Source organism: Nyctibius grandis, chromosome 8 (genome assembly GCF_013368605.1).
Source record: "Nyctibius grandis isolate bNycGra1 chromosome 8, bNycGra1.pri, whole genome shotgun sequence".
In the NCBI taxonomy this organism is placed as follows: Eukaryota; Metazoa; Chordata; class Aves; order Nyctibiiformes; family Nyctibiidae; genus Nyctibius; species Nyctibius grandis.
In genome coordinates, this window is record NC_090665.1 from 25,887,820 (window position 1) to 25,904,871 (window position 17,052).

Here is a 17,052-nt window from a genome sequence, read left to right on the forward strand (position 1 = left end):
CGAGTCCAGAGGAGGGCGACCAAGCTGGTGAAGGGTCTGGAGGGTCTGACCTACGAGGAACAGCTGAGGGAGCTGGGGTTGTTTAGCCTGGAGAAGAGGAGGCTCCGAGGTGACCTTATTGCAGTCTACAACTACCTGAAGGGAGGTTGTAGTGAAGTGGGAGTTGGCCTCTTCTCCCGGGCAACTAGCGATAGGACAAGAGGACACAGCCTCAAGCTTCGCCAGGGGAGGTTCAGGTTGGACATCAGGAAGAATTTCTTTTCAGAAAGGGTTATTAGACATTGGAATGGGCTGCCCACGGAGGTGGTGGAGTCACCATCTCTGGATGTGTTTAAGAAAAGACTGGACATGGCACTTAGTGTCTAGTTGACATGGTGGTGTCAGAGCAATGGTTGGACTCGATGATCCCAGAGTTGCATTAACAACTGAATTTGTTTTTAGAACAAGAAGATACAATACTTACTGTGTTCTCTGTGCAATAAGCAGCTCATTCTTTGCAAATTCAAAATCTTTTGGACCATCGTGCAAAACCGTAGTCCCACAAGATGGCCTTTTAACTTTCTGAACTTCTACTGGATGATTAAACCTGAAATAATGGTCTCCCCCAAGGATCACTCGATCACCCTGTTGGGAAAGGAGGGGGGAAAAAAAAGTTTGTTCTCTTTTAGATTTATAAGCAAATTTACAGTGCTTAAAACATAACAGCTGGGGCTAGAAATCAAAGAGGAAGGGACAAATATTTGTTTCGGAGCCCTTTAAGAAAACCTGCAGTCTGAAGTTGTAGTATTAACAAAGCTAAGAAATCTACACATGCACATATGAAAATGAAAAGGTAGTGGTGATCTGAGTATGACGTGAATGGTATGGAATAAGGGGTGGAATGTCCTGGTTTGGCCCAAACCAGGCCAATTAGTCTTAGAGAAACCAAGGTCACTGCTAAATTCCTCACTGCTTATGAGTGAAGAGCTGAAGGGGGGTCGTACCTGCAGGGAGGAGCAGACAGGGCAGCTGGCCCAGAATTGACCAACAAGGTATTCCATCCCATACATGTCATTCTCACTTTCCTATTTATCACTAACCCACTGCCTCCTGGAGGTGGGGCCCAGGAGGGAGGGGCCCTCCTGTCTCCCACTGATTGGTACCAGCTTTGCCAAATCTCCAGTTAAAAGCCTGCAGGTGTGATGGCAGGGGGAGCTATTGCATTTTGCCCTCTGCCCGTGCTGGGTGGAGCTACTGCATTTTCCCTTCTGTCTGTGCTGGGGGGAGATACTGCCTTTTCCCCTCTGCCTGTACTGGGGGGAGCAACTCTGCCTGAGGAGGATTTCCAAGCTCTTGATCTTGGTTTTGTACATATTTGTATATATTTGGTTATTTCTATTATTATTGTTATTATACTCTTTTTCATTATTATAGTTTATTAAAACTGTTTTAACTTTTCAACCCATAAGTCTCTCTCCCTTTTCCCTTTCCCTTTCCCTTAGGGGTGGGGGAGAGGGTTAACAGAGAGCATCTGCCACCTGGTTAATAGCCAGCCCAGCTTTAAACCATGACAAACTCTTACCAAATTCATTACTTACATGATGCAGAACTGTTGGATCTAAAATACATTTCCCATTTACATATGTCTTTGCTTCTCTCAGTGGAATAATACTCACTTTGCCAGTAGTATTTTTTATAACACTGAAAACAAGAAACATTTGCGATATCAGTAGCTCACGTTAATTGCAAATTATGTTTCTTAATAGACTAAAAGTCATGCTTTAGATAGTGTCCTATTATTGTTTTTCCAGATGTGGATTGTCTTCATACTGTTTAGTTACAACATATGCAATTAATGAGTGACAACTTATATTTTGGAAGAGAACCAATATTTAAATCTAAGAAGAATCCACTGCTAAAAAATTACTACATTACCCTATCATCTGAGTGTTTCTTTGATAATGCTCAATTTCCCAACATACCCACATCTTTCATGTTTTTAGTAATTGATTAGCTAAGTTTCTTCCAGCTTTTTGTCTAGGATCAATTGCACGGAATGCATTTTAAACAATATTTCTGCAATACGGCCAAGTTGCTGTTTTTTAGTGTAAAGTAAGAACTGTCAAGGCATTTCACTTTTCCATTGAACTTAATGTAACAGAGTTATCACACAGCATCATTTGATCAGGTCCTTCTCCAGCATTTCTGCATGAATAGAAAATTTTGCTACATGAATGAAATTAACAAAGAAATTAAACTACCTTGGTTAACAGATTTCTTGAGAGAACAGAAGGAAGTTACCTTAATCATTGAACAAAAATTATCTGTAAATAGTATCTTCCTCATTAGAAAACCATATTTTGTTACTGCCAGAACAAAGAGTGACTCCAAAAGAAAGAGAAGGATGAGAAGAAATATTTCCTGCTCTCACTTAAATTATAAAAAGAACACTACATACCAATGGTCATCAGCAATTAGCACTCCAGAAAGCTGGATATCATGTTTCGAATTTGGTGTATGCCTTCCAACTGTAGTTTCTCCTTCTTTAATCATATACAACAGCACCTCAGAAAGCTGAGGATCTTCATTGAGATTGACAAGGTTTGGTAAATGATTGTCCATTTTGAATGCAATTCCTGCTTTCTAGATAAAAGAGAGCTCTGCATAAAAACCAATTTACTTTGTGTATTCAAATATCTACATTAAATTTTTCTAAGAAGTCACAGTAGTCTGTTAAAAGAATAGCATTAAGGAAGCTAAATCTTACAACTATTCTAATTCTTCTGCAAGGCTTGCTGATATTATATTTTCTATACTATCTCCCATAGAAAATGAAGAGAAGAAAGAAAATGTACCTGCAATTCTTTTATATCTTCTAATTTCCTTTTTTCTGCTTGTTCAAATTTTTCTTTCCAGGCTCTAAATATATTAAGGGGAAAATAACACAACATATTAGGAGAAAAATTACAGCATATAAATTTTACTATTTCTGTTTTAAAGTAAGACATTAATGACTGCCCAACCTTCGCATTTCTGCCATGTCCCTCTCCTGCTGGTGCAATTTTACCCTCAAAGATGTTATTTCCTGCAAATAACGTCTGTATTTTTCAGGATCAGTGTTCAGAGCGCTTTTCTGAGCTGCTTTCAGTTTTTCAATTTCAGCTTTCAATTCTACATTAGACAAATCAGACACACAGTACACACAAAAAATGCAGATAAAATAGGGTTTACACATTTCAGTATGATACTAGAAAATTCATCCTGTTATTTAATTAAGAACGAAACACCTTTGCCCATTCTGGGTTCTCAAGTATACTCTATCATCTGAACTTTGGCAAAAAAAAAAAAAACAAACTCTCAAAAGAATAGTATTAAAAGGAAGATATCCTAGGTTGTATTAGCCTATTTGACAAGTGGTCAGTCAACACAATAGATTATTAGTAGTATCAACTTTTACTGAGCAATAAGTTAAACACATGCAAATTAAAAACCCTCAAAGACTGCAGATGTCAGCCTCACCTCTGATTAGCTTGGCATTCACATCTTCATTTACTTTAGCAACGTTGATAATTGAACAAGCTTGTTTTGCATAGCGAAGAGTGCTGAGTGTTTCTTCTGTACTGCTGGCAGCTGGACTTACTGTGGCAATCATAGCAGTTTGTGAATTTCCACCAAGACTTTCCTTTAACAACCTTCACTTGACAGGAGAGAAGTAGTCAATCCCCGGCCCCCACAATGAAATAAAAATTAAACTTCTCAATCTGAACAGATTAAATAAAAATACCTACGGTCTTGCTACTTATTTGAGAGTGATTGTTAGCTACTTAAAATACAAACCAAAGTCCTGTTTGTTCTTTACCTGATGCAACAGGCTAATTTCTTCCCTCCATAGGTCATTTGAGAGAGAGGGAGGGAGGGAGAAGTGATGCCTCCTGAACAGGAGAGGAATCTGAGAGGAATCTGAGAAAGCCTTTACTTCTATATAAAAAATTCTGAAGTGTACATACCAAGTAAGGACAGATTCCCGGTAAGGAATGAAAGTTTTCTTTCCATTTCGAGATTGTTTAGAGAGTGCAGAAATAACCTTTCCAAGGGTTAGCAGTGATTTATTGATACTCACACCCTCCTACACAAAGCAGAAACAAGAATAATTATAATACAGTTGTATTTTCTTGTGTGATGTTATTGACTGTACTGTTGATTTAATTGTGCTTATTCAATGTATGGTACAGCTGTACCATATCAAATGCCACCACTGATTAAAAAACAACAGTAAGATGCAAGAGTATCCTAGAAGATCTTAATCTGGAAAGAACAGAGACCCTGGCTTTAAAATAAGGAGTGTTAAGAGCCATCAGACTTATGTAGGCAGCTGGCAAAAAAGTCTCTTATTAGAAACTCTATTTACTTAAATCCCAAAAAAAAGGGGCAAGCCCCAGCTCCGTGCAATATCTGATTCATTATTTGGAACATCATGCAGACAGTTCTTCCTCATTCCTTCTAAAGGATCATTAGGCCTGCATAGCATGGGGAGTGCTGTCCTAAGCAAGATATGGCCTGCCATGCTGCATAGTCAGAACAGCTTCTTCGGGCCATCCACCCTCACTAGCGAAGTACTATGCAATACTTATAGGCATAAGGGCTACGTATCCTTTTATAGCTACAGTTCCTGCCCAAGAGTCCTGGTAGGTGAGGATGCTTTGGAGTTTAGTGGTATTCTTTGGAGTCAATACTTTTCCCCAGGTTTTCAGTCTTAGTTTACCTTCAGCCTTTCTCCAGTGGTTTGAGCTGTTGAGCAGCATTCACTGCCAGCTAGATCAATTAGATTTATGTGACTGGTAAGCCTATGATCACATTGTTCTTCATCCACACATTCTACCTGGAAAAAAGGAAGATGTTTGCATTTGAACCAAAATAAAAAGCCTGAGGACAAGCAGAAATCTAACAAGCTGTTCACTTTAAATACATAAAAAAAAAATTATACTTCCATTTACTTTTTGACAGGGTACCTTCCTGTATGTCCCTTGAAAGAGACTAGGTTCAGTCTTTTAATCATAGTATCAACTGGTTGTGGTTGAATAACTGTATAAAAACATAAACTGCACAAACAACAGATTAGCAAACTATGGGTCTGGGTCTTAAGTTTGACTGTTGTGGCTATCCAATACCCATGGAAATCAGTAAGCTGTTACTGACTTAGATCAATGAAGATCAGCTAAGTAGTCAGTGGAAAAGTCTCAGGACTAGTTCAGATAGAGAAAAGAAATAACCTAGTGGTGAGAATGGTGACGGGAAGAAGGAAGGAGAAGATTAGGAAATTGGGCCAAAAAATTAAACCAACCAAGAAAAACAGAAAAACCAAACGAATAAGTTATTTGTAAACAGAAAAAATTGACAAACTGCAGACTTCTAAGGAGCTCTACCTATTTGACTTCTGTTTTCAGGCTCATCTTACTAAGTCAAGTTTTGTCTCTTACACATCTGTAAATCAGATGAGGAGTTGTAGTCCCTATATCCTGGAGACACATGTGTGAGAGAGGTATCCTGAAGCAAGGAAACATTTACTCAGTGAACTGTGTTGAAACTGAGAAGAAACTGCACGTCCTGTCATTGTCCCAGCTCATCACCTGCAGGAGCTCAGCACAGCTATCCACCTCGCACAGCCTAACCTTCTTAGAAGCTAAGATGTGTTGGCAGCAGTGTGAAATTAGGTCTGGCCTCAGTCTGGATTCCAGTTACATATCAAAACTCACACTCAGAAGCTTGGAACTGCTCCTAGATCTGCCAGTCTAGACATGCTTGTATTGTTGCTATAAATATATGTAGCACAGAGACATCAGAATCTACTCAAAGCATATAAAATAAAACAAGGTTTGCTGTGTAGAAAGCAATGCTAAAATGCCCTGTGCTTTACTCATATTCTTCAAGTATATTCTCACAAGAGTTTTCTAGGCAGCACACAAAACAATTTTAGTACCTGATTTGAACAGATATAAAACACCCAGCAATACCTTGGTTTGTGTCATGACAAGGGTGAAGACAGAATGAGATCTAGAGCTCTTGTCATTCATTACTGTAGCAGCTGTTGCTCTCTGTTTATTTCCTAGTTCAAGCCAAGTCTGTAAGAGATAAAAGTCAGGATGTGAAGACAAAATCTACTTTGGGTAGTTAACTGAAGATTAAAATGTTTGCAAATAAAGTTATTAACACAAATGATGACTCTATAAGGGAGGAATTAAAACTTTAGTTTAAGAGAGAACCGAGGGAAGAGAGTGACACTTGCCCGTGTGGAATCTACTTAGCCTCCATTATATAGGACTAGTCTTCATTATCCTTTTACAACATCAGCTGAAATATCATAGACTACTGGGCAGTCTGTAAAGCATTTTCTTCCCATCCATGTAATTTAGTTTTCAGCAGTGAAGGAAGGAGCAAGTAGAAATATTTGTATTCCCTTTTGGTAACCAAATAACTCTTACCTGGATATCAGAGTAAGAACTGACAACATTCCTAAGGTGGGAGAAAAAGAAAAGTTTGGGTTCAGACTGTTTTCTTTCTACAGTTTTCCCTGCTGCCTGAGTTCTGAAACATTCCCCCAGTTACAGACAAAATACAAATATACCATGAAAGCTCCAGTTGTCTTGAGACTTCCACACACTTATTTCACTAACGCAACACACTAAAGGAAATACATCAAGTCCAGCTAGACATGGGTATGCATTTTTGTAAAACTACATCATACTAAGATCTTGCCTAATTTACTGGTGAGTACACAAGATTTCACAGAGCCTACAGATAATAACTAGCACACTCTTTCAGGATTACACCATACATCAATTAAAATGAGAACAGTTAAGACTTACACTGTCAGGCCTTCCACATATGGTCCTAACACTGGATGTTCTCTTACACGAAGCTGGTGAGAATAATTTTAAAAGAAAAATTATTAGGAGTGCATTAGTTAGACCTAGCACTCAGGAATATCTTAAAATGAAGAGAAAGTCCATCTATATTCCTAGTTATGACATTTCTCATCAACAAAGCTTAGCATCAATCATCTGGAACAGTATTTTCAGGAAAATACCTACAACCGAATTTTTCCAGCCAGCTGAGAAATCACAGCAGACTGCACCAGGCCATTGCTCACAGAGCGAACTGCAAGAACATGTATCTTATATAAGATATTTACAGAAGAAAAAAAAAAAAAATCTTTTCTGCAACATAAATCTATTATGCTTCCAAGTTAAATAGTTTAGCTCAAAATCACTGACAAAATCAGATGAAAGCAGTCCTACTATAAAGACAGTATAGTCTTTACTTCTATATAACTAGTCCACATAAGTCCCAAGTTTAGGATAAAGGACTTATTTCAACAGCAAGTTGAATGTAGTATATCTTCTTTATCGTAAACTAATACTCATAGTTTATACACAAGTGGCCAGTATAGTGTTCAATATGTCAAAGTACAGAAAGTACTTTTTTTTTTAATAAATCAAATACGATAAATTCCTTCTCTACATCCTCTATTGGAAGTCTTCTGACATTGTCATCCTTCCATTTCAGACATTCATGTAAATTACAAGATTATAACTCAAATTGTATTGCACAGAAGACTCAATCTGGAGATTTAGATAAATAATACTCTAAGAGACTTTTTATAAAGGCTGATAAGATCATCTTAATTTTGCAGATAAGGAGAGATGTTAACAACAATTTTGAGAGGTTCTACTGAGTCGTTTTGTTTCTATTTCAGCAAGATTTTTTTTGCTTAGCATTTCTGAAGCGCCAAGTATTTTGCTTGAAGTCATAGTGATTTTTTTTTACTTGAATCCCGTTATCAACAACAATCTAAGGTACTTAGATAACAAAACAGTGATCGCTTGTCATTTGTACATTTTTGTTTACAGAACAGATGCCACTACTCTGAGATTACGTATATACTTGTTTCTGTGAGCAACTTACTGGTTGTTTCTTCTGTCCACTTTCAGCTTTAAAGACAAGCAAATCATGAATTTTCTCATTGTATACTTCAAAAAAGCTCATTTCAAGATGATACAAAATCTAATAAGATAAATAATAAGTGTTATTAATATAGTCTACAAAGCATTTTCATCATCCTTTGTTTCAAAAATCAACCTAGATTACCAGATCCTGCTATTCAATATTACAGACATTTGTACTGAAGGGACTTTCCATGAGAAATTACATGCTAAACCAGTGATCTGCTGTTGCCAAGAATACAATTTATTGGAATGCCATCCACAGCCATTCCCAGATGATATCTATCAAGCTTAAAAAAGTGTACGTACATCCACCTCAGAAGTTTCAGTATTGGGTTTTCACTACATGAAAACATAGTTTTGTTTGCACCTGCAGCAATCTCATTCCCTTAGGGATTGCGCTTCTACAGCATGATACATGTAACACATAAGGCATGGATTGATGTCAACATCCTGACATGGAACAGAATGACCTAATGCAAAGATAAACCTCGATTCCAGCTATAGCAATTTTTAAAAGTACCGAACAGCAAACTTTTCATGAAAACACATCTCCTTCCTCTGAAGGCATCAAGGTCTTTTTTTCTTTTTTAAACAAAATGGAATTTCTTTTAAGAGACTAGGAAGATTGCAGCAAAAACAATAAAATGCTGAAGTCAGAAATACAAGATGCAAGACAATTTGCAGCAACAGAATCACTTATTCAAAACACATAAACAAAGGAATAACAAACATAAGTAGCAGCTCTGCATTTTTTAGAAGTTACACTCTCTAGCCAAACTTAGTAATAAATAACCTCCTTAGATTTCTCAGTGTCTATCAAATGCACTGTAGGATCAGAATATCACATGTGCACTGGTATTAGGATTCAAAGTCAAGAATTCAAGCATAAAGCAATAAAGAAATCTGAAATAGTTAAAACCAGAAAAGTTTGCCTGTATAAGCTTAGCTGAATGTTTAGGTGTACTGACCTGCGAGTCAGTCCTTACACACATGGACAAACTTACAGAGAAAAAGAATACAAAGAACAGAATTTGTCACCAGCATGTTTTACATCAGATATTCCTTATCCCAGAAAGAGTATAAATATAAGTTGCTAATCCTTTTCACAATTTTAAGAGACATTCAGAGTTTCTAACCACAAATTATTATTTGTGTTATTACTACAGAAAGCTTTAAGTGCACAATGCAAATCTCAAGTGCTGCACTGTAGTCAAGCTGGTTCCTCAAAAGTTATTCTGTACCAGAAATTCAGTCTTAGAAAAGCCTTAACAACAGTCAGACAGAAAAATAAATATGCCTGAAGAATTCCCACAAACAAACCCCTTGCATACCTGCATTCTCAGTTTGGGTCTTTTCTTCTTAAGACATGAAATGAGTAATTTCTTTTTTTTTTTTTAATTAGTTGAAGTTAATTGTGTCTCCAGTTATGATTCTCTAAATTTACCATTACTAGACCAATTAATTGGGGCAGAAACAGAATGTAACCCTTCATTAAAACACTCTGGAAAGGATTACTACTTTGTTGTTTTTAAATCCATATACCATAGCCATAGGACAGGAATTCAAATCAAAATACATTGTGATCAGATGAAACATTCCCACCCCCTCTCAGAAGACCACTCTTTCATACAGAGTTATGTACCAATAAAGATCTATTCTCAAAACAGAGAAGAAAACAAAACATTATTTACAATTAAAATTTTAAATTCTTAAAAAAAATCCAGATGGGAGTAGTTGATTTTTTTTATTTCAGCAAGAATACTGAGCTAGAATAGTAGAATTAGAATACTATTAAAGTGTATTTCGCTTTGATATGTGACAATGTTTAAAGAAAGTCATATTTTTTGAGTTCTATTTTATATGCCTCCACTGAAAATATGGAACCCACTAGGATTTCTTTTTACCTTTCCTTACATAAATCTTATCTTGTAAGACATGCTATATAGAGGAAAGAATCCTAGTCTAGTGACTTGTCAAAAATAACATGCCCATATTTCTTTTTTACATTATTGTCATTAAGGAAGCAAAACAATGTTGACTTTGACTATGTAGGGAACCCTGTTAATCAGAGCTACTAGCAGAAGTAAGATTTGAATCAGCAAAAGAATACAGACATTAATAAATGGATCAGCACTAAGGTATAAAATGAAAGAATGAAACAGCTATCAAAATACTGAAATGCATCAGTTTCCTCATAATTCAATGTAAGGTCAATGGCATAAGCATACTACCTGTTGCTTGTCCATTTGTGCTATTTGAGTGAAAAGACCTTCACAAAGTCTTGGAATTATTCCTTGGTCTTCATCAAATCCCATCATCCTGTAGTTACAAAAAAAAAAAAACCCTGCTAGTTCAGTTTTGTAACCCTCTAACTACTTTTAATATTAATTGTATGGCTCTAAAGTTGAAATGCCATATGCTTCTAAGTTATAGAAGTAATAAGCGACAGAAATAAATGTGATCTAAGTTGATGCTTGTTTGAGCAGGGAGTTGGACAAGATGTTGTCCAGAGATTTTTTCTAATTCATCCCGTGAGAAATGGGTTGAAAAGCTAAGTCAAACAAAAACCCTACAGCAACCAAAGACTAAGCTGTACTATAAACAGTAAATATATAGACATTTGATATCCTAACATGCATGTAATTTTATATTCTCTGCACCCTGCCAGTGCAGTAAGCTAAGCCCCTCTCCACCCCGGCGCAGTTTTTTCCTGTCTAGTTCTGCCACTGCAGAACGCCAGTGTACGGGACTAATTCAGCTACAGTCTAGAGTCTCACACAGGTGCACAACGTAGTTGTCAGCAGAAGTTTGTTGTATAGACCTGACCAGACAGTTATTACTGACACTAATTTCAGCCTTGCTGAAAATACAAAGGGGTGAAGGTAATAACTATCTACCTGCTGGTAGAGGAAAAGAAAAAAATACAACAAACCTACAAATAGGATAACAATTGCAATATTGAGCATACCTTTCTTTTAGGCCAAAGTAAATAAACATTACAAGTAAAAAATAGAATTCCCACTTAAAAAGAAAATCCTACCTCTGTATAAATTCTATATGTAAGATAAATTGAACAAAAACATGAAGTTATGATAAATTGAGTAGAAACATTTCTGATCCTCAACTACATATTTAAGTCTACAGTACTTCATGGGAATTACAAAGCTCATAGAACTGTTTTTAATAGATGCATGCTTGGAAACAAAACAGTTCACTAGGCATTCTACTGAAAAATATATACAAGATATAGAAAATTAGCTATAAATCCTCAAAATATTATTTGTCTGGGATTATTTTGGGTAAAGATTAGATTTCAAATAAGCAGTGCCACAAACATCTGGATTTTTTATTTAAAGTTCTGAAACAGTCAGGACCATAATTAGAAAGGTCTCTTAAATGTCTTTTCCAAAAAACATAATATACTTTAGAACACATCACTTCATGCACAAAATAACAAACATTGGTGAACAACAGCACTGGGAGTCTGAGAAGTTCTCAGTATTGATAAATGGGGTTGGGTTTTTTTTCACTAAAATTTCTGGAAAGATCTTTTATTTCCTTCACTAGATGTAGAAAGAGGTCAGTGTCAGATACATAAAAATATTCTACAGCTAACTGTCTCAATTATTATAAATATCGTTTTAATTATTTTTGTTTGTTTTAAAATATGCAAAAACTTTTTAACACATTCAATAACTATGAAATCTAGTCCATATAATCTCTTTTCATGACATTACATTGCATAACAATTGGCTCCTACCGAATTTTAACAATTATTGTTAGAAACTTACGTGTATGATTTTCCAGAACCAGTCTGCCCATAAGCAAAAAGACAAGCGTTATATCCCTCAAAAGCTCTTTCTAGGAGCGGCACTGCCAAAGTTTTATAAATCACTGCTTGGCTTGCAAAGTTAGGATGACACTTGTCAAAAGACCAGAAAGAAAAGTCATAACTGAAGCTGTAAACTTGGTTTGTGGCTGGATTTTGTACAGTTGTCTCTGAACCATTCATGGAGATTACAGGAAGTGAGTTTTCATTTTTCTCTCTGAGTGGAAGAGGGGGGAAAAAATAAAAACATTAAAAAGCATACGCTACATGCTTTACATTAGTCATTTCAATCAACTACCTTATGGAAAATAAAATGTCTGGTAATCATTGTTAAAAAAAAGTTTGATGAACATACAAAGTATTCAAACTCAAAATACTTCAGCTAATGAATCTGTAAAAAATAGCCCCAAACACCTATAAGGTTAAGTCAACCTCTTAATAAAATCTTTATCTTGATGTTGCACGAAATATCATCTAATTTCAAAGTACGTATTATATCCTTATTAGGTCAATGATTAAACAATTCAAAACATACAAAGCAGGAATCAACATACACTACAAAAGCTACTATTAGCATCAGAAATAAGCCCAGGATACAAACCTGTTACTAAAAGGCCGTACACGCACAGCTACAATCACTTTGCTGTTTTCCACTTTGAAAACATCTTTCTCGGTGCTATTGCTCTCAGCTCGAGTTTCCGTGTTCTCTTTTGTTTTCCAGCTTCTACTCACAGAAGGAGAGCTGGAGACACTAGTTTTCTTTTTGGTTAGAATGTGAAGATGAGGTATTCGTTTATTTGAAGCAAACAGAGATGGTTGATCCTGAGAAGTGTTCTTCTTTGGTGTAAGTTTAAACCCTTCTGTTGAACCTGTTGTTGGTGTCCTTGGTGTCTCCAAACCGTTATGTTTTATAATCAAGTGTTGTAACCTTTGCGTTCCAGCTAGCTTATTTATATCGCCTTTTTCATTCAGTTGTTCTCCTGGTATCCTATTAATATATTTTGAGGTAACTAATTGTTCTGATTTAGGAACTTCATTTTGAAATTTTGTGTCAGCAGTGCTTGTCCTGTATTTTAAAAGCATGCAGCTATCATTTTCATACGGACCATCAACAGAGCCAAGGGCATCCTTGCTCTTCAGGTTACACTGCAACTTCATACCTGACTGACTCTCAGCTAACTTAAAGCTCGGTTTAACATCATGGGTATCATTAATATTTGGCAGAAGTGCAATTTTGTAATTTCTTCGTGCAACAGAGTCATCGTTTTCTATTCGAGGCACAGTATTCTGATTAATTTTACTCTTCTCTACGGAGCCAGTCCTCACACGCCTCTGCACTGTAAGTTTTTTCTCTGTTTGTGTATTTTCCATGGCCTGTGTTGTGTTTGTATGAAATTGTTCATAACTGGACACTGATTTTTTGCTTGCTCCAGTTCTCCTCTGGAGTGTTAATCTGCTTTCAGGTTTAAATGTAGTTGATGTGTCACTCACTTTTTTACAGGCCAAAATCACATAGGTCCTATTTACTTCCTCAGTCTTATTCTGAGAACATAAAAGTAGACTATCCTTTTCTTCTCCTGACAGCTGTGATTTCAGTTGCTGCCCAGACGTTTTGCTGCTGGTATTCTGTGAAGAAGCCTTCTGCGAAGTGGCAGTACATTGTGCCTCAGAGGGACTTCTTGCAGGAACTTTGTAAATAGGCATTTTGTCTTCCAGCAAGTTAACATTAGGTTTTTAATAAGCACACCACCTTTATTAAAAGATGATTTGTAGTTACTTCTTCTTAGGGAATCTGGGGAGACAAAGCAAAAATTTTTATGATGCTCATGTCCAGTGCAAGCTATGTTTCAGTGCATGGGAGCTCTTCGCATATACTGCAGTAAATATATGTCCCAAAACATTAGTAACAATTAGTATCCCATTTCACCGCCAGCACTTAAAAAAATAAAAGTGCCATTCTTCTATATTTGAATGACTGCTTCTGCCAATAGAAATGGAATCTATTTGATTCCATTTATTGAGTTCTATGATTTGTTTCAGAAAGTAAACCAAATGTCATGAAGAAGCACCAGTTGGTATGAAGAATGAACTACTTAGCAACAAAGATCACCATGGACATTTCTGCCAAATGATCTACCAGGATCCCCAAAGAAAGGAAATTCAAGATAATGCCTCCATTCACTCACAACTATTTATGCTCTTAGTGTTTCACAACTGACAGACTCCAATAAAACAACAAAATTATTAAAATTGAATAGGAAATCTGTGAACACAAAAAGCAGATTTTTTTTTTTCAGGATTTCGATATATAATATAAAACTCACTCTCAGAATAGGACAGTTAATAAAGATGACTATTACAATACATTTGGACATTATTTTAGTTCACTGTAGTACATACACGCCTAGCAAAACAAAAATATACCTAGCCTATGGGACAGAAGAAAAACTGTAAACTGTGCTCCATATCCTTTCTACATGTAAATATTTAGAAAGCTGTATACATTAAATCTGTATAGAAAAGTATACTTTCACTGTTGCATATGCATCATAGCTATTGGGTTGTTACAGGTTTTACATCACTACCCACTACAGGCTTGCCAGCTGCAATTAATTTGCTATTAAAAGTCAACAAGAGATCACCTGCCTCAGATCCTTCAAAATTGCATCTATCATTAACAAAAAAAGCAGAGGGTCAGGAGACTAAAAAGGAAAGTAACATGAGAGCAAGTGATGTAGAAGCAACCATTTAACTGCTCCAATAAAAGTTTCTTTTAATACTACACTTTTAAGTTATAGCTTTTGGAGTACTCTCAGAATCTATGCGATTACACCCACTTCTACACACGTCAGGACTGAACAAAGTTTTCATAGCTCAAAAGTTGCAAGGAAAGTTTAAAGAATTTAAAACCAGAGTGTATTTATTGCTCAATCCAGTTTGATACAGGAAACTACTTACGTTACGTGAATTGTAAAACAAATACTTTGTCATTCCACCTAGCAGTCAGTAAATAAAGAAATGTGGTTGTGAGTTATGAATTGGTTTAGTGTTCTCTGAAAAGTCAATCTTTTCCATTCAGCTTTAAAATAGCTAGCTAAGAATAAGTTCTCCCCTCCTGTTGCTATACATGTACCTTGCAAACATTCACAAAACCTTCCTGTAGAAAACTTAAACCTCCCCATTAAAAAGCTCCTTCAATCTAAAATAAGGAATAAGGTTCAAGACTTGTTAGAAGTACCCTTGTTCCTCATTTTTATACAATACAAATACTAATTAGACATGAAACCCCAGCGTTCAAAGCTGGTTGAAAACGCGGGAAAAATCGGTATCTTTACTCTCCTTCAGCAAACTTACCCTCTTCAGGCGACCCCCCGGCCACAGATCTGGTTTACCGCCGCCCCGCTGAAGGCGCCCCTCAACCCCGCCGGGCCGCCGAGCCCGCCCACGGCCGCAGGGAGAAGGCGAGGAGACAGCGGCCAACTGACCGAGCCTGAGGGGACTTAGCGGGGCAAAGCCTGCGGCACCCGGAGCCCGCTACCCCGCGCTGCCAACCCAGCTCTACGGCTCCCGAAACAACGGCCCACCAGTGCCGCGGTCAGCCACAGGCCCACGGGGCCCCTCGGGATCCGGGAGGGAGCCCCGTCCCTCACGGCACCTCACACAAGCCCGCCCTCACTGCGCTCCGCCGCGCGAGACGCGGCTCGCGCCCCCTCCCTGCCCCGTTTGAATGCGCCGGGCCCACGGGGATTGGCTCCTGCGAGGAGCTGCGTCAGAAGGGGGCGGTGCCACCACCTCCGCCGGGGCCGCTCTCGCAGGCGCAGCTCCGCGGAGGCTGCAGGGCCGCTCCCGCCGCCGCAGGGGAGTAAGGCGGGCCTGCTGCCCGCTCAGGGCCGCGGCTGCTGGCCAGGCGCACCCCGCCACCCGGGCCCCGCGGCTTGCCTATCGGAGGCGTTTCCTTCCCGCTGCCGACAACCTGCAGCAGGTGGGCGGAAAGGCCGGCGCAGGCGGTGACCCCTCCCATGCCAGGCGCAACCCCGCCGGTCCGTTAATTAGGGAGCCGCCCGGCAGCGCAGGGCACAGGCAGCGGGCTGCGCTCAGAGCGCGGCGCTTACCAACTCACCCAGCAGAAAAAACGGGGCTGCTGAAAAGTTTGAGGAGTGCTGGAGGAGAAAGATTATCGAGTACCGCTTCAAATCTCCACAAGACATAAAAATTGGTCTCTTGCTGAAGGGTATGTCCGTCTTATAAAAGATTTGGCACTTATAAATACTGTACAACTGAGTTAATATGAAAAAGTTTTAAAAAAACTTCCAGTAGAGGGAGACAAAAGACAAAGCACGGGGCGGGGGGGCGGTGTGTTAAAAACGTGAGGGTTTCCCCATGGGAGCCTGAGTTAAAAGTAGTAGCAACAGTGCATAGGAAATAGTGGAAATCATAATAAATATCGTATTTCAGATATCAGAATTCATAGTAGGAGTTTGTCATTAATAACTATATAAATCTATTATTGTTAAAGAACCCCTGGCACCAGTGCCCCACTTATGTCACCTGTCTTGCAGCAGGTAAGACCTACTCTTCTTGTTTCTAGTTGGGGAAAAAAATAATCAGCTACTAAGTTTTTAAAAATTAGGTTTCTACCAAACGAAGTCAGTCTATCATATTGCCGCCCTTTGGCCAAAGAGTAGACACACAAGGCACAGGGCTAACATCTAACTACCTGGGACATCTCAGTCTGCCACAAAGGGATGATGCATCTCAACAGCATGAAAGGTCTGATGAAACTAATTTCCCAAGCCTCGGTCTAAAAGAAAAACAAAAAAAAAGAGAACTTTTGATGATGACCTATCTCAGACTTTAGATGGTAAGTTGTACAACTTGGTCTCATTTCCTGAAAAAAATGAAACAGCATCTGCTGTCAGAGCACGGCAAGTTATGCTTAAATGAGTAGTAAATAAGTAAATATCATCAGTTATACATTAACTATAATGTTTCATTGAATAAGAACACAAACTTCTTATTTAACTTAAGTGGTTTATCCTATTTCTCTACAATGAAGTTATACTAATAACTGAGTATTTCTGCTATTGCAAGTGCTTCAGCAGGACTTTTCACTGGTCCACAGGCAATAAAGGAGAAACATAACTTGCAGTACTGTTTACAAACAAAACTTGCATACACATTCACAAGAAACCCCCAGAGAGCATACTGAGGATTCGGAGAAATGTGTGCAGGCTTTTATGT

At 38.0% G+C, this 17,052-nt stretch overlaps 1 protein-coding gene across 1 annotated transcript in view; it reads right to left on the minus strand.

Moving 5' to 3' along the window:
* The window catches only part of KIF14 (kinesin family member 14), a 31,690-nt gene extending 18,175 nt beyond the window's left edge, over window positions 1-13,515 (minus strand). Inside the window, 15 exon segments of the mRNA XM_068406137.1 lie at window positions 464-624; window positions 1,578-1,680; window positions 2,438-2,622; window positions 2,835-2,898; window positions 3,003-3,150; window positions 3,499-3,671; window positions 3,987-4,105; window positions 4,742-4,858; window positions 5,991-6,098; window positions 6,459-6,489; window positions 6,843-6,895; window positions 7,942-8,040; window positions 10,214-10,301; window positions 11,774-12,028; window positions 12,413-13,515. Coding sequence (XP_068262238.1) covers window positions 464-624; window positions 1,578-1,680; window positions 2,438-2,622; window positions 2,835-2,898; window positions 3,003-3,150; window positions 3,499-3,671; window positions 3,987-4,105; window positions 4,742-4,858; window positions 5,991-6,098; window positions 6,459-6,489; window positions 6,843-6,895; window positions 7,942-8,040; window positions 10,214-10,301; window positions 11,774-12,028; window positions 12,413-13,515 — 2,807 coding nt within the window.
* Between the last annotated feature and the right edge of the window lie 3,537 nt (window positions 13,516-17,052).